Below are 23184 nucleotides of genomic sequence, written 5' to 3'. Positions count from 1 at the left end.
CAGTCCTGGGGATGGGACACAAAAGCAGTGAACTAGCTGCCTAGCAGTGAACTAGAAGCCTCTTCTTCATGGCAGGTTCATCCAAAATAGGCCAAATGCACCACTGAAATGGGCCCCAGAGAGACTGTGGAAGAGCCAGGTCTGAGTGCCACTCGGACAAGGATCAACTTCCCCTGAGGAGACCCCAGCAGAGAGAGGACCTGACTGTTGTGACAGGCAAGTGAGGGCACAGAGAAAGCAGCAGAAGTCCATGCAGCCAGTGTGACTAATGAAAGTCCTTGTGCCACGTGAGACAGCACAAGGTGAAGCATCTCACCCTAAAGGGTCCTTGTGAGACTGCTGCAGTTGGCGTTTTAAGCTGGTGAGAGGGGTCATTTTGTTGTCAGATTTCCAGGCTGGGTGTCGTGGGGTATATTATGGATTGCGGTGCTAATGCCAGTGGGTATAAATAAATCCAACTTGTTTGTTCTCTCTTGGTAAAACGAGGGGCTCTTGGGAGAAACTGAGTCACCATGGCCACGCACCCACAGCCCCTCACCAGAGGAGTTATGCTAAGGCTAAAAACAGATGATCGCTTTAACATGGCAGTGACTGGGGTAGGAGACGACTAGCATCAAAACAGCCGTAGACACGCGAGGCTTCAGTGGCAGCCTCGTCCAGGTGGAGGGAGGGTGGGAGGGGCGGAAGTGGGCTACACAGAAAATTGGAAGGGTGTGGGGGCTGTGCTATACATCTTCTGGCCAAACATACTTTTTTTTTTTTTTAACAATACCCATTTAAGGCAGTGGTCTCCAAAGTGGGGTGTGCGCAAGACGATCCATTGGGGTGCGGGAAGAAAATATTAGAACTTCTATTTATATGTATATAAATATACATATATTGGGGGTGCGTGCTCAAAAAGTTTTTACTGATGGGGTGCACGATCAAAAAAGTTTGGAGACCACTGACTTAAGGCACGGTGCCTTTGCAGGCTGCAGGCAGGCTCCGCAGCAGGCCTGAGGGAGAAAAAGGGGCTTGGACACAGGTGGCGCTAGGAGGGGTAGCTATGACGGGGGGCTACAGCCCCCCCCTCAAACTCTGGCCAATGGCAATGCGCTCCAGTTAGCTGTGCTTCTGTGGCGGCCACGCATTCATTCCGGTCCTTTGCAGGTACCAAACGGGGGACAGCCAATGGGCTACTGCTTGAGCCCGCGCAGGCGCAGAGCGCGCTGGGCCGCCCGGCCGGCAGGGGGCGCGGGGCCAGGGCACAGCCCCACCCTCCCGGCGGTCCCTCTAGGAATGCCGGCTCGCCCCGCGCATGCGCCCCGCGTTCTGGCCGCGAACCCGGAAGCGGGGCAGGCTACGCGCTGGGTGCACGTGGGCGGTGCCGGGCTCACTGGGGCCATGTGCACGCGAGCGAGTGCGGGACAGAGCGGCCTGCCCGCCCTGTGGGATAGCGGCGATGAGGATCTGTGGGAGGACGAGGAGGAGGAAACGGCCCAGGAGCCGCGGAGCCGCTGCCTCTTCTGCGAGAGGTCCGTGGCGGGGCGGGAGGGTCACCCTTTAGGGGCTCCCGCGGGTAGCGGCGAGTGCCTGAGACGCTGGGGCCGGGTTGTGCTGTCACGGGAGGTCCTGTGCGCCCAGCCCTGTTGTGACCTCAGCTTGCCACGCACGTGGCGCCTGCTGTACGTCACATATACTGCGCAGTTACATATTGATGGGTGTGTCTGTACGTGCCAGGGTAAATATCCGCAGCGAGGTGTACTGCGCAAGTAAATATCAATGGGCATGTGTTTGCATACCCCCCACAGTGTAGTTGTTACTGTGCTGTCTTTCAGTGCTTGTTTTTGGAAGTGCTTCATGATGACAGAGTAACAGCTGTTACTAGTGCTGTTACTTTTAGCAGTTATGTGGTGGTAGCAAGGCACAGTAGCAGTGGTCTTCAGCCTTTTAAATAGGAGATCACCTATAGCATTTTAAGCACCCTGAGATCTATTGTGCGCAGCTGCCACCCTCAGCTGTGGGGACACACTATGGCGATGTAGCGTCTTGTGTAGACCAGTGTAGACCATCCGCATGTGCCAAGTTATTACACCATCAAAATGACTGTCAGCTTTAAAAAGGGCCAACCAGCTATAAAGTCAGTGCTTGAAAATGTATAGCAACTGCACAGCAGGTTTCTAGTGGCTTTAAGTGGAATGTGTGGTAAGGCCCTGTGACAGCACGGTGCACAGTTTTCTTCTTAGAGTGGTCATAACCAAGATTCGGGATCCATCAGTTTGAGGCTAAGAAGGGAAGAAATGGCTCAGTGGCAACAAACTGATTGCGTTCCATGAAGCAACATGGGACTTCCACTGTCTGGGAAAAAACGCAAATAACTTTTGTGTCAGGTGATGCCACATGGGTAGCTGGCAAGAGTTTTGTATATGTAGGTTTTGTGTATTGGTTGTAAAAGCATGACATAGCTAACAAAGGAGGGGCACCAGCTGAAATTCTCCTTTAAAAAATGTCTGAAATCTCTTCATGTAGCTTCGTTACAAAGTATTTTGCAAATTTTAATTTGGACTCGCGATGTGGGTGAGCAGGCATTATTTCATCTTCCATTCCTCATCCTTCCAAAACAAATGAGCAGCACTACTGAACTGTAGTCTTGAGGAAATTTGATAAAGCACAGAAAAACCCACATAATCTGAATTTAAATGTTAACTTTGTCCCATGTTCTTCACTTTCTGTTTGGTTTCTTCTTAATTGTAGGCTGTTCAATTCTGCTGAAGATACATTTTCCCACTGTAAATCAGAGCATCAGTTTAGTATTGACAACATGATTCAAAAGCATGGTAGGTATCTTTTCGTGACTCTTAAGCATATGCCATGAAGCAGTGTCCTAATTAGAAAAATAAACAGGTGTTGTGGACCATCAGAGAAAGTTCGCACGCGTGCATCTGTCCAGAAACAAAGCCTATTGAAGTCTGGACACATACTTTTTATGTTTTCCTAAATAAGACATCTGTACCCCCCTTTTTTTATGATGGACTCTTCTTGTATCTTATACCTGTTTTCTTTGTTTATGTTTACATTTTCTAGGCCTGTCACACTGAATAGCAGAGGCTCTATTATGGCTATTTATTATCATTCTCAGATCTGAGCAGCTGTATGAGAGTACAACTTGATTTTTTTGCTTCTGTTTTTGTTTTGTTGTTATACGTTGCAGTACACTTATCCCACTTCTCTTTCTTCTAATTCATCTAAGTGTAATTCTGCACTTGTAATTCATCTGTTTTTTTAGGGAACCCGGCTAAAAGACTGGTCTTTTTAGAATTGTATTTTGGGTGCTGATGACCTGAATTAGAACTCCTCAGTGCTACAAAATAATGACATTCAATGCCTGCCACATGGAAACTAATAGTAGGCAAAATGTTTGTGAATGTTGATCAAGAACATGGATTAAATATGAAGAGGATGGGGAGGAGGGAAGATAACAAAGTAGGAAGTGGTAGTGGGAGGATGGTAAAACCAAGCAAATTAAGAGAGGTTATTCAGGCATGTGCCAATTTCATTACTAAAGCTCTTATGATAACATGTAAAAAAAGCAGCAAGGAAGAAGAGGATCCAGTCACCTTTTGTGTTGACTGTGTTTCAGGGACTTGATCCTTGGAATAGGATTATACGTAGGCACCTAGTAAGGAAAGTAGGAGCTGGCCCGTGCATTAGTTATTTTTTATAGAATCAATCATAGGCAGATATTACAAGTTCATTATAAAAAAGAAGAATTTGAAACCGCTAAATGTGTTAAGAAATTGCCTGAACAGACCAGAATTTTTCTGTGAAATGACTGCTAAGCTTGACTATAGTACATCAAATATAACCAACTAGCCTGGCAAATAGAGCACAATAATTCTTCACTAAAATATGAACACGTTATCTAGAATTCTGGATTTTTTTAAGTGCTCTATTCAAATGTGATTTAGACATTTGGGACTTCCAGGTAGGATGTGCACATATTACACACTTAAATGGATGTAAACGTGGACTGGATGTACAACATGCAGCCTTGTAGTCATGTAATCATTTAATTCCAGGGTAAAGATGCCATGGTATAGTTCCTCCAGATTAAGCAAGTAGTAAACGTTTTTAGTTGTGTAAGAGGCACATACGTGAAACTAGTCAGTTTAATCTAGGTGCAACCCTATGTTCTGTGAAAACAAGCTATTACCAATTCCCCTTCCACCTAGTGGTTAGGTTGTGAAATAGCACTTATTGCCTCAGTTCCCAGACTGTGGGTCATGACCCCAAATAGGGTCACAACATCAGTGAATGCAGTCACCAGGGTGGGGTGCTGTGGGTTGGGAGTGAGGGGCCATGCTGAGGAAATGGGGTCATAAATGGTAGGGGTGCCCTGATAGAGATTTTTGGAGCTGATACCTATAGCCAATTTTTAAGGAAGCATATCGACCGATACCAGTCAGATTTCTGATAGCTGCATGCAGCTGGTAAGTCTGTTTTGGAGGAAGGGAAAGGGTGTGGGGGGGCAGATCAAGACCGCTGCAGTGAGGGAAGGAGGGAGTGGGAATGGGGCAGGGGCAGGCGCTGCCTAGCGTGGGTATAACAGCGCAGGATGGAGCTGTGGCTCATCAAGGGGAAAAAGGGGAAAACTCCTGCCTCTATGTGCACCCCAGGAGGACGTGGGAGGGGAGGGGGGACATATGCCCCCCAGATCTGCATGGTGTAGGGCGGGGCAGGCTGCAGCTGCGAGCTGGGGCCAGGGGTGGGGCAGTGCCGGGCTCTTCCTGGCAGGGGCTGGGCTGGGCTGGGCTGGGCTGCGCTTGGGGCAGGCAGCGACGGTGATGCTGGAGGGGGCTACAGGGTAGGAAGGCTATAGCCACCCCAAAATTTGCTGTAATCCCCTTCTCACAGCACCACCAGCGCCCACCCTCAGCGCAGCACAGTATGGCCCCACCCTGCATAGATCCAGGGGCACATGCCTCTTCCATATCTTCCCAGAGGAGCAACAGCAGGAGCTGCTGGACGAGTGGCTTCTAGATGAGTGGTGTGCAGCAGCAGGAGCTGCCCCCCGACTTTCTGTGCCATGCCACCCATCCCACCAGCTGAGCATTGCCTCCCAGCCCCACTCCCTCCCTCACCACTGGGGCCTTGATCTGCCCCCCCCCATGGCCCTTTCCTTCCTCCTCCCCTTCCACCACACCAGACTTACCAGTAGGCCTGTGTGAATAAAGTAGAATTCACTTAGGATTCGGCCGATTTGGAGGACAGTGATCTGATTTGGTGATTTGAATCGCTGTGCCCATTCGATTTGGCTGAATCAGAATCGGAGATTTGGCATTGGTTGGATCTGCTGAGGAGAAGCAAGCACACCCAGGTGGTTGCGGGTCCTCCCGCGGCTCCCCTGGCTGTGCCTGCCTCTCCCTGGGCAGGGGGAGCCGCGGGAAAAGCCCCTGTGGCTGCCCTGCCTGGCCCCATGCCCTGCCCAGCTCCAGCCCCCCAGCACTTCAAAAAAACCAAAAAAACAACCCCTGCACTCACTGGCTTTGGCAGCAGCGATCAGGACCTCTGAGGGCTCATGGCAGAGCCCGCCCCCTGCTCAGTTCGCCCAATCCGAATCTCTCTGAATCGGGCCCGAATCGGTTCAGAGGCATTGGATTTGATTCAGATCTTTTAATGGGTCTCCTGATTCAATTCGGATTTGGAGATTCGGCTGCTGATTTGGTCCAGATATCCTACGAATCAAATTGGTGACCGAAGCTCCATGCTGCCCAACTTACCAGATACACACAGCTCTCCGTGCTGCTGGCTGTGCTTCTCACTGCCTACATGCTATGCTGCAGCTAAACACCTGCATAGGCCATTTATTGGCCACATCAGGCTGATTTCCAATATAGACAGCTTTCTCTGTATTGGTGCCAATCTAATATTGGACTGATGTATCGGTGCACTTCTAATAAATGGAGTCATGCTGAGGAAAAGTTTGGGAAGCACTGACTTATTGCTAACAGTTACCTTCAGAGAGCTGGTTTGGTTATCAGCATAGGTTACGTTATTGTACCAACTGATGTAAATTATACCAGTATAAGTATGTTACGTCCTAGCCTAATGTCTCATTGAAAGTCCCAAATATCTATGTAGCTTTAGACTTGACACTGTGACTTACGAGACTAAATTGCTTGGATACTTTTAAAAACAGTAGCAGAGAGCTAATATAGGTGTAGTGTAAAGGGCAGCAATTTGTAGGTAGGCTTGTGTTAAGATGGAGGAAAATTATTTCTGAGGAAACTAGAGCAATCATAGTTTGGATATACAGAAATTGTTCTTGAAGAAAGAAGATACTTTTTAATTAGAGTAGAGGAGCCTAGGGAGGAATTTTATTTTTGTTTTTGCATCCAAAACATTTTGAAAATAATTTGGGAGTCTGGAAATAAGGAAAAAAGCTAGGAGGAATTTGGTTTCAGAAATTGTCTGTCTAGGTCAGGAGTGGTCAACCTCTTGGGTCAAATCCAGCCTGTAGAGCCATGACATTGGGGCTGCAGGCCTCTCCATGGGTTGGAAAATTTGGCAGTGGGGGAGCAGTGGCAAGGCTGGGCCCACATACCCTGCTTCCCTCTGCACCCCTGGACCAGACCTACCTGGCCTGCAGTTCAGGTTGCCATAATTTTGGAAGATATGCTGGGAGGAGACCAATATTTGAAGGATTTAGAGAACCGTGTACAAGCTATAAGACCAGTGGAGGCTAAGATTTGGCTTTAGGTAATGGCTGTTCAATGCAACTGCTGTCCATGCATGTATGTATACTGCTTTTGTTGTGTTAAATAGCCATTTTAAAGGAATGTTTGTCATCTATTATTGTTGGCCAGGATTAACTTATTTTCAGTAGGCCGAAAGCACAAATGTGGATAAGTATTCTGTTCTATGTAGTTCTTAGACAGAAGGGGTTTACAGTTAAGGAACCTTTGTAAGAATAATAGCTGTTTGGGAAGAGAAGAAAATCCCTGATGATAAACTGTGTTTCCATATGTTTAGTTTTTAGCATGTTAAATATACATTTGAACTGAATTAAAGAATTGGTCATTTTTATCCTGTAGAAAAATTTCAGAATAATGTAAATGGCAAATTAAGATGCAAACACTGAGCTAGATAATGATGTAAACCCCAAGGGGAAATCGGCCAATTGAACAACCAATTAACATTCATGTTATTGTAAATTATGTAGATTTTCTTTTACATTAGTTTTATTCTTTTTTTCAGGACTTGAATTTTATGGATATGTTAAGCTAATAAACTTTGTTAGAATAAAGGTAAGTAGGCAACTTATTACTTCAGTTTGTTATTTTTATACATATGCAACAGAAACATAGGTAGTAGCCATAAAATTTCCATGTGTGGTCTTTTTTGTGTAATTCTGCACAAAGTCTTAAGATGGGAAGCTTGGGAAAACTGGCTGAAAATATTTATCAGTTGGCTTCTGCAGATATGTGAGTATTTTAGAAGTGGCAGCTTAACTTGTATTTCCTTTCAAATTGATTTGAGTTGAGGCACCTGACTTATTCTTTTCCATTGCAATATTTCCAGCCTTGCATAAAATTCAAATTATTGGGTTTCCTGTATGGTTGCTCCATCCTGGATTTTGGTGGAATGAGTGGAGTACTAATTGATTAAGCTGTTTATTTAAATGGTCTTTCTTATCCCCTGGTTCCCAGTTGTTGGTGAAGTTCTGTCCACAATGGCCAACTCTAGATAGAAGCTACAAAAAGAGAGAATCATGGAGTAGTAGTAGAAAGAGAGTGGAACTTTAATTTTAAGTTGAAATTTTAGTTTTGTCTTTTCTCTGGTTATATTTAAGTCAGGTTTAACAATAGCCCTAATACTGTATGTGAATAACTGCAGCTTTTAACCAGATTGGCATCCTGTCACTTGATTCAGTTTTGTTTTAGTCTAGATGGGCTTCAGATAACTTGATACTTTTTGATCCTTCTCTCCTTCCCCTGTGTGAGACCTGTGCTGAGGTAGCAGAATGCAAATGCCCTGAAGAGAGAGCCAGTGGATTGGCTACAAGGGGTTCTGATGTCATAATACGACCAGGAACCTTTGTGAGCTTTGTGTTCCAAGCTCTGACCCAGTGTGGCCAGGGGACAGGGACACCCCTAGGGACAAGTGTGGGTGGGCTGGACCCTCAGGTGGATCCTGCTGAAGCTGTTCCATAATGGTCAAGGGGGGCCCAGACATTGGAGAATGAGAAGTCCTACACAAGGTCAGTTGCTTGCAGCTCCTTCTGAGGGGTTCTGGCTTCCTGCTTTGGGCAGGCAAAGAGGGGACTGATATACAGCCTGTAATGGGAGGGAGGTGGTGAGTCTCTCTCATCAAACAGATATTAGGGCATAGAAGTATTGGTGGCCTCAGTGAACACCATCCTGCAATGTACCAGATGGACCCATCCATTTCAGCACCTACTGTTTGTAGTCTCCAATTCAGCTGGCACCTACCTCTATACATAGGTTTCAAGCACATCCACCCATTCCAAACTCCAACCTACTGGCTTCTCCATTCACCTCTCTCATGTGCCCATCTTACCTCCTCTTTAAAGCATTCATCTAAACTAGGTGCTTTTATGGTAGCCATTTCCAAATGGAGAAATGAGGTCTATACTGAATTCTCTTGTTCCCCAAGAAATGTGGAACATGCAGATCTTTCTTAAGAACTGGTATACTGAGCCAGAAGGCACAGGTTCTCAGAGGTATGCAAGTCTTCCTAAGATCCTTGGAGGACTTTGTGTTAACTATTTCAAAGTCCCTTCGAGATACCAGTGTAGCAGTGACTTCAGTATAGCTTAGACATACATGAGTTAGCTTTTAATTTGCCATCTCAGGTACTGTTGGCAGTTTAACTACAGAAACATGGAGCTCAGAATAGGAAGGTTTGCTGTGTGGCTGAGGTCCCATGGTTCAGACTCCAGCGGTACCTGAACAAGCTAGTGTCTGCCTTTGTTATATTGTTATGACAACAGTGATGATATATTGTATTGTTCAGATTATGTCTCCTTTTCTTTCTTCAAGTAGAAACATAAAAAATCCATGTAGCTTATACGTGGTGTTGATGTATAACTGTCCTCCCTTTGGTTTTGACTTGTATGTTCATTCCATAAAACCATGCCCAATGTTTTCAGTATTGTTTTTGTTTTAGTATTTGAGTTCATTTAAACCTTTGGGTTCTTTCCTTGTTTAAATTGCCTTTAATGGAAGTAGCTTTTTACCTGATTATGCCAAAGATGCACTGATATGTTGATCCCATATTGGATAGGCATTGATATAAGGAAAATTGAAGGATAAATGTCATGTGCATGTGCTCAGCTGCAGTGCAGTACACAGGTGGCAAGAAGCACAGCCGGGCAGCATGGAGAACAGCTAGGTCCAGCTGGTAAGTCTGTGGGGGAACGGGTGTAGGGGCAGATCAAGACCCCTGTAGTGAGGGAGGGTGTAGGGCAGGAGCAGGCACTGCACATCCAGAGTAGGGCATGGGACAGAGCCATGCATGGCTTGTCCGGGGGACGTGGGGAGAGGGGGCAGCTCCTGCTGCTGCATGCACCCCGGGGGGGGGGCATGCATCCCCAGATCTGCATGCAGGGCAAGGACAAGCTGGGGCTGGGGCAGTGCCAGGCTCTTTCTGGCAGGGGACTGAGCCAGGCTGCACTCCGGGTGGGTGTTGGTGGCACTGGGAGTGGGGGCTATGGCGAATTTTGGAGTGGCTGCAGCTCCCTCCTCCCATCCTGTAGCCCCAATCCCAGTGCCACTACTGTCCACTCCAAGCTCAGCCTGCTCCAACCTCCTGCTGAGAAGAGTGGCACTGCCCAGGCCCCAGCCCACTCTCGCTCCTTGCACAGATCCAGGGGCACATGCCCCCCATGCCTTCCTGGGGTATGTATAACAACAGGAGCTGCCCCATGCCCCCACCTCCCCCCAAACGAGCTGCTCAGGGCTCTGTCCCGTGCCCCATCCTGGCTGTGCAGCACCTACCCCGGCCCCACTCCCTAACCACAGGGGCCTTGATCTTGCCCTCCTACTCCTTCCCTCACAACAGACTTACCAGCCAGTCGCCACTCCATGCTGCGGGGCTGCATATCCACCATCAAATCTGTATCAGCTGATATGGCTTGTTAAAAATCGGCCATCAGTATCAGCCCAGAAAATCTCTATTGGTGCACCCCTAGGTATGTCAATAGCTGCTATTTGTCTGAAACTATGGGGTCAACTTGCACATAGGTTTGGCTTACTGAAACAGTGCAATATTTGGAGAAAAATGTGTCGTCAGAGCCAGGGAGAGAATTCAGAGGTTCCTTTCCCTACTATTTTGTTAGGCTGTCAGGTAATGTTTTGTTCTTAGTTTTGCTCTAAGGATGTGTGGTGTGTTTTTTGGTAATGTTTCCCATGACTTCAGTGATGGGAGAAATGCGAAACTGCTGTCAGTAGCATAGTCTGTGCATGTGAAATAAAGCTTCTGTACTTATAAGAAACTTGTGTCATATGCTTCTTTAACTGTCTCTGTCCAGAAACCAACTGCAGAATATTTGAATTCTCTCAGCAGCCCACTGCCTTGGGAAGAGGAGGAATACTTAAAACCAGTGCTTGAAGATGATCTCTTACTTCAGTTTGGTAAGATCTTTTTATTTATTAATTTTAATGCTGTGTGTGGTATTTTTAGTAAAACACCATTTATCCTGTAATTTAACTTGGTTCATCTCATGTGAAGCCTGTCTCATGTGAAGTATTATATTTGCTCCTAAACTGATTAGATGTACATCTCCCCAGACAATGTGCTATCCAAAATGCTAAAATTAAGTGACTTTTTAAGAGATTTCTGCTACTTTAGTTGGATGTGGTAACTTTACATGTGCTAGGTTTTGACAATATTTCTGTTCTGTATTGTAAAACAGATACACACTTCATAGAACAGTATGGTGTAAACCAGGGCTGATAAACTTACTGGGTCTTCTCATTGGTTGGATCAGTGTTGCTCACCCTCACCAGTGGCATTCATTCCTCATGAGATTCTGTAGCTGGGAATTCAGTATTGGTCCCTGCCTATGCTCTCCCCACCTTTGAATTCCTGACCTTTCTAAGAGCTCTGTGGGCTCTATCTTTGACACTCATGGTATAAATTGCCAGATTCCGTGATTTAATTGCATACGTTTTGTTACTTCGTAAGAATGGAAATATTCTAGACCTCGCTGAATATTAATGTTGGGTTTCTTAAATCAGAATATACCCAAAATAAATATATGAAAAAGGCAGCAAGTAATCTGTGGCACAGGGGAAGAAAACTTTGCGTATTATAAATTGTCTTTGTCTAATTTGTCCATGTCTATCTTGAAGTACCGTGCCCAGAACTGGATACAGTCCTACAGATGAGGCCTCACCAGTGCTGAATGTAGCTGAAGAATTGAGTCTGTTGACTTGAATTTGATATGCCTGTTAATGCAACCCAGCAGGCAGTTGGCCTTTTGCAGCCAAAGCGTATTGTTGGTCTGCTGTTACCCCTGGGTCCTTCTTGACAGTACTGCAGCGTGCCCAGTCATTCCCCACTCCGTATTTGTGCATGTGAATTGTTCTGGCACAAGTACAGGCTTGACTTCTGAGTAAGTTGTTGAGCGCTAGCTTTTCAGGAGGGATAAGTACTTTTTGCTTCATCTGAAGCAAAGTTGTGGAAGCTCAGCATGTCAGAAAAATTGTGTTCTAAATACTTGTGCCTTGTTGTTGTCCATTGAGTAAAATGAAAAGCTCTGCCTTGCAAGAAACTCCACTGCAATGATTTCTCATTACACCTTCCAAGTATGGTAGGGCCTGACCTTGTGCCATTGTCCAACAGTGAGAGTTAAGCTACAGATTTTAAGGGCTACAAGATTTGACCTACGATTTCTGAGGGCAAGGCACTATTTTAATCATTAATTCATTTTACTTGGCTAAGGATCTAGAAGCATATTTCTGAAGGATCACAAAAGCTGTAGAAGGAGGTTTGAAGGGGCTAGGGACCTGTGCGAAGCAGCAAATATTCAATTTGATTTTGGCTGATTCGGAGTGGCAGTGATTCAATTCAGAGATACTAGCAGCTATACCGTGCTGCTGCTTGGCAGCAAGACATGCCTGTGCTGCCCCCTGCCCTGGCTGGGCAAGCGGTAGCAAGGCATAGCCCCTGCCGCACCCTGGCTGGGCAGCTTGTCCCAGCCCTAATCCTGCTCTCGCTGTGTGGGCATTGATCTGCACCCCCCAACACACCCCTTCCCTCCCCCCTCCACCCACCACCGCAGACTTACCAGCTGGAAGCAACTGTGTCCAGCATCTTTGAGGACTGCTGCCTGTGTGGACTTTGGCCAAATCTTTTCTGAATTGATTTGGAGGCTTCCGATTCGATTAGGACCTTTTTATTGGTCTCCTGATTTGATTCGGATACAGAGATTTGGCTGCTGAATATTCTAGTTAGAATATTTTAAATTTATAAATAGTTTTCCCCCCTAAAGTTAACAGGCCTCCTGAAACAGTGTAAAACTCCTTTGTTAGCTTTAGTTAAAGTTAACTTGTACTTATAACTAGAATCTAGTATTCAGACAAGTTTTAACTACAGATTTATTGGTGTTGCTAAGCATGGGACCATACATTGCCTTTGGCAAGTAGTCCTATCAAATTCAGTTAGAATACCTACGGAATAACATGTAATTACTGTCAATCTGATGCTTACCTAGCTTTCAAATTTTTCTTTTACTATTAGGTAACACTGTTAACTTGCAGTTTTGTTTATGAAGGTGTTTTTTGTTCCATTTCATCAGATATCGAGGATATTTCTGATCCAACAAATGTTTCATACTCTAGTGAGTTAAGTGACACCAAATCTCTCCTTGAACGCTTACGACATGCTGAACAGAGAGCAAAGCTTGCAGAAATTGGTTTGGCAACAGCACAAGAAGATCTTCAAAAAATGAAGTGAGTGTATTGATTGAAGATTTTTCTCTAATACGGTTTCCAAATAGTAGTATCAAAGGCAAATAGAAATTTAATGAAACAACAGAATTCTAATGTACAATAAAACCAAAAAGTGGTCTATTTACAATTTGTCTGTAGGTTTTTGAAGACTATAAATTAAGTTGCAACAAAATTGACAAAATAGGACGTGTCCTGTTGCATTCATTTCTTGTCCCCTTGAGTGAAATCTAATTTTGGTGTAGTGAAGTTTTCACTGGCAATCCCTTCTCTTCAGCTGCTCTCTCCCCTACAACTACTTCAGGGACTCCTGCTTAGATTATTAAGCTAATCTTAAATTTTTTGCTGTACCTGTTAACTTGAAATCTGAAGCTGTTTTTGTCATTGGTTCAGGGAGCGTGTTTACTTGTGCTGTTATGGTGGTGGTGTTACTGTGCCATCATTTAGTACTTCCTTTCGGAAGTACTAAAAGGCAATGCAGTAACAGCTGGTATTGCGCTGTGTGCACCATGCACACTTAACTTTAAAGCAATGTGTTGCTGTGGCAATGCACTATAATAGGGCAGTGCACTGCTGTAGTGACATAGCTGTGGTGTCACAGGTTTTGCCAGCAGATGCTACGTCACCATAGCACATTGCTATGGCAACGTAGCATCTGTGTAGATGTACCCAGGGTCTCACAATACTTAAGAAATCCTGCCAACTGCTCTTTTAAGATGACAACCTCAGCCACTAGTCAGGGCATTCAGAGAAGCTAAAACCTTATTTAATATACATTGGTTGATATAAGAGGGCTGTCTGTTGGCAAGTGTAGTTGCATTAATTATTGTGTTGCTAGTTTCAGCTTTATAAGTCCACTGTACAGTTTGAGTGACTTAGGCTACCTCTACATGTTATACGTGTAATGCAGTAAATTAGTTCAGGGGTTGTCAACCAGGGTATGCGGCAGCGGCGTGGAGAAGCCGCATGTGTAATCAAGCTGCCACACCATAAAAAGATCCCTGTAGTTATAAAGTTAGAGCTGGAAAATGTGTAATAACTTTATAGGTGTTTTCTATCCACCTTTAATTTGCATGTGTAGCAAGGCGTGACTGCTTCTGGGAGCCCTGTCAATTGAAAAGGGCTCCCAGCCATGGGGGGGGCACCATATGCTGCTACAGCTGGGATCTCACAGCTGACAAGACTCTTACCCTTGGCAGCTCACCATGGCTGAGAGTCCTGCCATGACAGGACTTTTTTGGCAGTGGCAGCTGTGGGGTACTGCTGGAGCTGCAAGTCCTGTCACAGGTATGGGAGCTTGCTGGTGAAGGGGGAGCCTGCAATGGCGATAGGCTTCCCCTGCACTGGTAGGCGTGATTGCATCTCATGCTGGATCCCACAGTCATGCCTTGTGCTATGCATGTGTAGCATGGCAGGAAGTGTGATTGTGTGGATTGCATATTGGATCCTAGGTCCTTTACCTGACCCTCTAGAGAGGCCCTTAAACACTGTTTTAGGTACCATAGTAAAAAGCCAGGACTTCCATGGGCTATCAGTGTGATCTTTACAAATGGAAGTATCCTCTTGCATCCTGCTTCAGTTTGCTAAAGCTCACGCTTGTAGCAGGCAGTGTTCTTAATAGTACCATCTTAAATCTAGGTAACATGGGGTTTTTTTGTTTCTTTTTCTAGTAACTCATTCACCCTAACTTTAACTGAAGTAAGAGGCATTAACATTTACATCTTCTTGAACTGGTACTTTTTTTTTTCACCTTGTTGCCTCTTAATGTTTGCCAAACTTTCTTCCCAAAATAGATTCTTTGTTTATGTGAGATTTGAAGTCACTTCCCTCTATGCTCCACTTAAAGGCGTACTGGATACGTGCATAATTTTCCTAACTACCTAACACATTACCAGTCCCAATTTGATGGCTACCGCTTACAATACTCCAGCAAACAACATTGTAACAAACTCCAGTTACCTGCATACCTGATAAATGTGTAAACTGCTAAAGTACATAGTGTTTTCAGCCCTCTTGTCTAATTTTATAACTCTATTAAGGCTATTTGCATAGTAACACACTGTATCTATTGTCTCTGTAACTGACTGTACTCTGAACTGCGCAGTAAAGAGTGAGGAGGGCTGCTATCACAGGGGTAGGCAAAATACAGCCTGCCAGGCCTTTCTACCCAGCCCGCAGGCCCCCTAAAAAAATTTAGAAAATTTAATATTTATCTCCCCTTGGCTGCCCGTCAAAGATGACAGGAGCCAGCGGCAGTAGGACCCTGGGGAAGCCGGTGGCAGGACTAATCAGCCACAGCAGCAAGGCTGGCCTGGCTCCGCCTCACCTTCAGCCCCAACTCCCTCATCCCCAGCCAGAAGCCCATGCCAAGCAGAGGCTTCTGGCCTGGGATCCTGGGGCTGTTCCTGTCTTCCTGCACAAGAAGGAAATTCATATAAGAAGGAGGGGGGAAGGGAGGTAGGGGAGGACCACAGGCAATTGCCCCAGTCCTCAGGAAGTCAGCCGCACATCTTGCCTGATCACAGTGCCTTCTAAAACCGTGTTGTTTCCGTGTTGGTGTTAGGATAGTCACCTGTTGAATCACACATTTACTGCAGTATCTGAATTGTGTTTTTGTTTTTTTAAGCAAAGGTTCTCAAACTTTTTCTTATTGCATACCCTTACCAGCATACACTTTATATTTTAACCCTTTAAATGCCAATTATTGTTATAATAAAAGTTAAATCCACCATTACACAATTTCTTCCGTTCACCTTCCCCCCCCACACACACCCAGGGATGTCTTGTGTACCCTGGGGGGTATACATACCATAGTTTGGAAACCCCTGCTTTAAAGCCTACCATTCAGACTGACCTGCTTTAATGTTTTGTTTGAGTTGACAGGGTCACAGTGCACGTCTTTTTGAAGCATAGTGGCTTTCTTTTTGGTTAATTGATGGCAACAGTTTTCTGAATGTTATTATAGCTTATGACTGAGCTTATTTGACAGTTTGGAAATGCGAGGGTTTATTGTCAGAGTACGATTAAATGACAGTACTTGTTCTCTGTTTCTGTTTCTTTTCATCTCTCCTAACAATCTTACCTAGAAATCTTTCAGAATTAATTCTTAAATGTAGTTTCTTCATCATTCAGTAGCTTGCTAAATCTAGCATGGGACTAGATTTTAAATCGTGATTGTGTGTGCATTTCTTTATATTAAAGTACAGGCAACCCCTGTTTAGTGGCCTTAATTAGCTCCAAAAAAACTGAGTGTTAAACGGAACTGTGCTAAGCAAAATCCATTTGCCTATAGAAATTAATGTAAATAAATCACTGCCCCTCCCCGACTGCCTGCCAGCTGCTCCGGCACCACCTGGTGGGCCAGACCTTGTACTCCTGCCGCCTCCCCCTGGCTCTGTGCTCCTGCTGCCCCATTGGCCCGGGCCCTGCAGTCATGTCTCCCCCCTGCCTCTTCTCACCACCATGGCTGCAAATCCTCCCTGCCTGCCAGCTGCTCCAGCACTATGTGCCAGAACAAATCCCATGATCTTCCTGCCCCACCTTGGGCCCTGCCAGCCCTGGCCCTGTGCTCTTGTCGTCCTGGTGGCCCTGGCTCTGGGCGCCACCCTGAGCTCCCGCCAGCCCACCTGTCCCTTCTCTCTACTGCTCCGCCCTGGCCAGCCACTCTAGCGCCAAGTGCCAGAGTGGACCCTGTGCTCTTGCCACCCCCCTGGCCCGGGCTCAGTGCTCACTCACTCTGCTCACCCTCCCACCTGACCCTTTTCACCGCCACTGCTGCTCCTCCCAACTGGCTCCAGCCCCACATGCCAAAGCAGACCCTGTATTCCTATCATCCCATCCTGGGCCCCCGCCAGCTGCCACTCACCACTTCACTCCATGCCACTGTCGCTTCTTCTCCCCACCCCCATGCTTAGCATTATAATGAAATGCCCTGAGCACTAAGTGGAACCAGGTAGGTATTTTAAATGTGTATAGTGAATCCGTGGCAAGCTAAACCATGTTAAGCAGGGGTTGCCTGTAGTTTTAGGATTGGTAAAACCCATTTGAAATATGTTCTGGGACAATTTTAGTTTAGATCGTTATGTATTTTCCAAATGTATCTTAATCAGGGTGGATAAAAATCAACAATTAAAAAAAAAATTAATTAGATTTTTTTATTTAAATCAGATTTTTTATTTAACTGGATTTTTTTTACTTTTTTAAGATGCTTTTAAAAAAATGATAAATCTATAAAAAGAGTATTAGAAGTTGTAATCCCTATTATCTTTGAGCTTTAACAAATCTTAAATTAAAACTATTTGAGACGGTATGTTCATATAATCTTTTTAGAAAAATTTTATACATAGGTCACAACAGGCCATGGACTATATTAGGGACCCAATTTTATGGGGTTCCCAGAGGCTCCTCTCTAGATTAGTAAAGATTAAAGAAAACCACACTACACAATGGGACTCAGTGTTCTGCCTAGAAGATCCCATTAATTATCTCTGTGATACAGTGTTCCAGTTCTCAAACTGTGGATTTGTGTCTCCAAAGATAATATCCTTGTTAACAGCCGTATATGGAGATGAGAGATAACAGACCTGATTACCTACCCCTCGGCCCTATCGTCTCCCTGGAAATTTGTGTACACCAGGGGCAGGCAATTATTTTGAGCAGAGGGCTACTTACCAAATTTTGGCAACCTGTCGAGGGCCGCATGGGTAGCCCTGCCCCCTTGGGACCATCTTGGGACCAGTAGTCCCACTCCATAACCTTTGACCTTTGCCACCAGAAGTCCCTCCCCTTGCACATAGAAGTACTCCTTTGCGGGGTCGGACTCGATGATCTATTGAGGTCCCTTCCGACCCTAGCATCTATGAATCTATGAATTTGCGGAAGAGGGTTTGCCATCTTAGAGGGGAAAGAAACAAATTGTATGCTAAAACTCAAGCACTCATAATAATATATTTTAATTGAATTTAAAATATATATTTTGTCCTGATTTATGTGCGTTTGTGCTGTATATGTAGAAGTGATTGCATAATAGCTTAAAATGCATCTTACTTTTGTATATTGTGTGGTGTGTACAAGGATGTTGGGCATGAATGGGTGGGTGCGGGGAGCTGTGGGTAAGTAGGTGGGTGGGTATGGTATTTTGTGTATGAATGTGGGTATGGAAGCAATGAGCTGCAGAGTGGCTGGCTGGTGGGTGGGCAGGAAAGTGGGAAAGGTGGTTACAGGGGGCAATGGAAGCGAGCAGTATGCGGGAGCATGGAGCCTGCACCCGTGTCCCAGAGCCAGTACCGGAGCAAGGTGGTAGGAGTGCCAGACACGGGCTGGCAGGGGTCTATGGAGTTGAGCTGGGCCAGCAGTGAGAGCGGGGAGCTGGCCCGGCTCCATAGAGCCTCAGCCAGCTGGGACCCCATGCTCCTGCTGCCCTGCTGTGAGCCCTACTGGCACTGGCCCCCGGACACAGACGCAGGCCCTGGACTCCTGCTTGGCTACTGCTGGTTCCTGCATGCCTGCTCACCCCCAGCCCACCACCCAGCCGCACAGTACAGGTGGGGGACAAGCACGCCACCCTGATCCTGTACGCCCAGTGCTCGCCCATCTGGGCTGAGCAGCAGCAGTGGGAAACAAACTGCTGCTCAGTGCAGGAGGGGGAGCGGCTGCTTTTCGTCTGCAGTGAGCAGCAGTTTGTTCCCTACCACTGCTACTCAGCCTGGGCCCCAAGCTGGCTCCAGGCTTGCCCATTGGGGCTGAGCAGCAGCAGCAGATAAATATGAATTTTCTCAATTTTCTAGGGGCCTCACAGGCCAGATAGAATGGCTTAGTGGGCCAAATCCAACCTGTGGGCTGTATTGTGCCCATCCCTGGTGTACACAGTCAAGCCTTTACCTCGGTCATAGTTTCTAGGGTCGGAAGGGACCTGAGCAGATCGTCTAGTCCGACCCCCTGCCATGGCAGGAAAGAATACTGGGCTCAAATGACCCCAGCAAGATGTCCATCCAACCTCCTCTTAAAGACCCCCAGGGTAGGAGCCTGCACCACTTCTCTTGGAAGCTGGTTCCAGACCCTAGCCGCCATGACTGTGAAGTAGCGCCTCCTGATATCTAACCTAAACCTACCCTCTGCCAGCTTGTGACCATTATTCCTGGTCACTCCTGGCAGTGCTCGGGGAAACAGTGACTTCCCCAATGCCTGCTGATCCCCCCTGACTAGTTTATAACAGGCCACAAGATCCCCCCTCAGCCTTCTCTTTTGGAGGCTGAACAGGTTCAGGTCCTGCAGCCTGTCCTCATAGGGCTTGCCCTGCTGTCCCCTGATCATACGAGTGGCCCTCCTCTGGACCCTCTCTCCATGCTGTCGACATCCCTCTTGAAGTGTGGTGCCCAGAACTGGACACAGTACTCCAGCTGCGGCCTGACCAGTGCCGCATAGAGGGGGAGGATCACCTCCTTGGACCTGCTCGAGATGCATCTGTGGATGCATGCCAAGGTGCGGTTGGCCTTCCTGACTGCCTCCCCACACTGCCGGCCCATGTTCATCTTGGAGTCAGTGATGACCCCCAGATCCCTTTCCGCCTCCATGCTGACAAGAAGGGAGTTCCCCAACCTGTAGGTATGGTGCCAGTTGTTCCTCCCGAGGTGCATCACCTTGCACTTGTCTGTGTTGAAACCCATCCTATTCTTGTCCGCCCACCCTTGTAACCTGTCTAGGTCTGCTTGTAGCCTGTTGCATCCTTCCAATGTGCCCACGTCCCCCCACATCTTAGTGTCATCAGCAAATTTGACACTCAAAATTGCCCCCTCATCCAAATTTGCCCCCTCATCCAAATCACTGATGAAGATGTTGAACAGTGCGGGCCCGAGCACTGAGCCCTGCGGAACCCCACTGCCCACATCCCTCCAGGTTGAGAAGGACCCATCCACTACCACCCTCTGGGTGCGGCCCTCCAGCCAGTTGGCGACCCATTTGACTGTGTGGGTGTCTTCACCACAGCCTCCCAGTTTCTTAATGAGAAAAGTGCAAAGTATCAAGTAGTTAAATGAATAGAAGATTGTTGGGGTTGGAGTAGATCTGGGCAAGGGGGAGGTCTCTCGAGATGCATGCAAGAAGAGGGGCAGTAGAAATGAGAGAGAAACATTTTGAGCAGAATATTCTGGAAGTTGAGGGATAAGTTTCTGACAATAGCCTCTCTGTTTGATTTGAGATCTAGTGAGGGCAGCTAGGGCCTGGAACCAGCTTCCAGGGGAAGTGGTGCAGGCTCCTAGCCTGGGGATTTTTAAAAGGAAGTAAGATGAGCACCTTGCCGGGGTCATCTGACCCCGGGGCTCTTTCCTGCCAAGGCAGGGGGTCGGACTAGATGATCTACCTAGGTCTCTTCCGACTCTAGGTACTATGAAACTATGAGGGGATGGTGTGGTAGAAGGGAAAGCCTATCATGGCAGCAGGCTTGCCAAGCTGTAAAAGTGAGAAGAAATAAAAGATGAGAAGAAGTCTAGAAGAAATTGAAGAAAGCACCAAACTAATAACATATGGCAACAGTGCTCATCTGATGTCCTCCTAATACAGCATTACAAGAATATCCCTCAATATCATGATTAATATAGTGAATTAGAGAGAGTTCACTTCCCAGTGACTTCACAAGTATCTGCTTCAGTCACCTTTGGTAAATAAGATAGCTGAGTCATAATTCCATTTTCTGATGTAGCTACAAAATTAATCTGAAAAATAGCAAAAAAACCCTGCATTAAATTGTATAGTGTGAACCTTCCAAAAATGAAACCTACATCTATCTCTGAGTTGTGAATAATATACTTAAACAACAAAAGCACATTTTTTGTAGAAAACAGTTATTAAATCTAGGCTTTCTGGCCCTTGACTTAAATCAAATCCGACCTGGTCTTGATGCAACTTCTAGTAGCTCTTTTGAATTTTACGAAAGTGCCGTAGGTACATGTTTTATGTTAAAAAAAAAAAAAAAAAAAAGAAATGTATAGAATGCTAAAAATGAAGGCCGTGATACTGCATATGCATTCAAGATGTATATTTGTTTAAGCATGAATAGTCCAACTTAGGGTCTTGTTTAAGTATGAAGTTAATTATCGGATCATAGGAAAGTAGGGCTGGAAGAGGACCATGGGAAGTCATTTAGTCCAGCCTGCTGCTGAGGGCAGGATGATCCCTGCTTAAACCACCCTAGCTGTGTGTCTTTCTAACCTGCTCTTGAGAACTTCCAGGGGGGTAGAGATTCCGCTTCTCTAGGTAGCCTGTTTTAATGCTTTATCAACCTCACAGTGAGAGGTTTTTTTAATCTCCAACTTCCTTGATTCTGGCCACAAAGAAAAGTCTAACTCTACCCTCTTCATAATGACCCTTTAGATATTTATTTGTATTTGAAACATTAGGGTTAAAAATGAACCTGTGTTCAAAAACAGTTCTGGTTTTGACAGTGAAAATGTATTTATACTGCCAGCATGTTAAATTCAAGCCAACATTTTTAAATAAAGTCAAGCTACAAGGTGCTTTTGAAAAACCCCGCACTTAATTTGCTTAGGAGCACTTGTCATCTTGCCTCCAATTAGAATTCATAATAAAAAGGTTGCCTGATCAAAGCATTTCTGCTTGGATTTATAAAGGTTTATATTATTTGAAGATGTTGATTATAGATATAGCTCTGGTATCTGTTTGTATTGCATTTAAATTTGTGGTATTCTCAAAATGATTTCTTTTTCTAAAACAAAGGTGAACCAAGAAAATCAAGGGCTTTTTTTATTTAAGAACCAAGGCAAAAAAAAAAAATTAAAATCCATATTAGCAACTTGAAACTCTTAATATAGGACACACATTGCACCCCATCTCTAGAGTTTATGAATGCCATCATGTTCTGTTTTGACCTTCTGACATACTATTTTTCCCTTAAACACCTGGCAAAAAGGGAAATTTTTTTGTTAAAATATGAATGCAGTTTGATTTGGATGAGTAATAGCTAGAACATTAATGTCTAAATACAGTAGATGGAAGGAGACACAGCAAGAGTAAAACACTGATGACTTCACACAGCTGAAATTTAGTGTCTAAAATGCGGTAGAACTACTGATTGTTAAAATGCAGGGAGAATAGCAAATGATCATGCGGTAGCTTGCTCTACAAACCAGCAGGGGGAGTTTCAGCACGCTTAAACTGTAATGTTGCTTTCATTGTTGTAAAAGCCCATATGCATTCACATTCCTTATCTCTCGAACCCCCTCCCCTCCCTTTCTTTTTCATGGTCCCATAAACATGTCTCAAGGGTATGTTTCAAATTGATTACAGACAATTTGCACAGGATTTTGTGATGAACGCAGATGTCAGAAGCAGCTCATCATCTAACACCATTGCGGACCTGCAGGAGGATGAGGATGGTGTTTACTTCAGCTCCTATGGGCATTATGGGATACATGAAGAGATGCTAAAGGTTAGAAAGTGCGCACAAATGTGTCTTGCTTGTACTAAAGAGGAAAGAAGGAATGAAACAGGCTGTGCCCATAAATATGCTGCAGAGCAGCTGCATTTTTAACCCTTTCAGTGCTTGATGGTATTTTATCTGTGAATGTCAGGTGAAAGAATCACAGGAAAAATAGCTGCTTTTTTCATCTCTTAACATGCCTAGATCTTTGTATAAATTCTTCCTGTTTGTCGCAGAAGCACTGGGAATGTAAAACTGCAGATATGGTTGAGTGTTAGAAATCAATCAAGACTTGTTCCATTTGCACTTCATGCCGTGTGTGTTGTAGAAGTAAATTTCAGCTGAATTCTGTAATATTCCCAATACAGTGCATAACACAATATAGCACAAATAATGAAGGTCTCCATCATTTTTAATATTCCCATAAGACTGAAATTGATGAGGCAAAAATGTACTTTAACCCTTAAGTGCTGTCTTCTTCAGTTGACTTAGCTAATCATTTCAGTTTAGCATACTGAAAGCAATACACTGAACAGTTAGGAAGATTGTTGATATAATTCAAGAGGTCAAACACTTGTAAACAAATTTCTGTACAAACTTGAAGTATTAAGGTACCTTTGCTGTGATGTGGCAAAATTGTGTTGTGATGTTTTCATTCTGCAACAGAAAATTCTTGTCTCCTTCATGATACTTTTTTTGGCTATTAGAGACTAGTAGATTTTTTTTTAACTGATTATGAAGTTAAACAGAATAGATGAAGACCTTAAATGTGCTCACTTTTGTGTAGCATTGGTAACA

The 23184-nt window shown here is 45.2% G+C and overlaps 1 protein-coding gene across 1 annotated transcript in view; it reads left to right on the top strand.

Annotated features, from left to right (window-relative positions):
* The first annotated feature begins 1309 nt into the window (after positions 1-1309).
* PRMT3 (protein arginine methyltransferase 3) overlaps positions 1310-23184 on the top strand; it is a 119761-nt gene continuing 97886 nt past the window's right edge. Inside the window, exons 1-6 of the mRNA XM_090032862.1 lie at positions 1310-1514; positions 2734-2816; positions 7237-7286; positions 10532-10634; positions 12803-12956; positions 22254-22395. Of these exons, the coding sequence (XP_089888988.1) occupies positions 1384-1514; positions 2734-2816; positions 7237-7286; positions 10532-10634; positions 12803-12956; positions 22254-22395 (663 nt within the window). The 5' untranslated portion in view covers positions 1310-1383. The remainder of the gene's footprint in view (positions 1515-2733; positions 2817-7236; positions 7287-10531; positions 10635-12802; positions 12957-22253; positions 22396-23184) is intronic.

The sequence above is a fragment of the Crocodylus siamensis genome, chromosome 2, assembly GCF_052110815.1.
Source record: "Crocodylus siamensis isolate JL-2025a chromosome 2, ASM5211081v1, whole genome shotgun sequence".
Taxonomy (NCBI): Eukaryota; Metazoa; Chordata; order Crocodylia; family Crocodylidae; genus Crocodylus; species Crocodylus siamensis.
The sequence above is the reverse complement of the archived record's forward strand: the minus strand, read 5'-3'. Positions and strand labels throughout refer to the sequence as shown.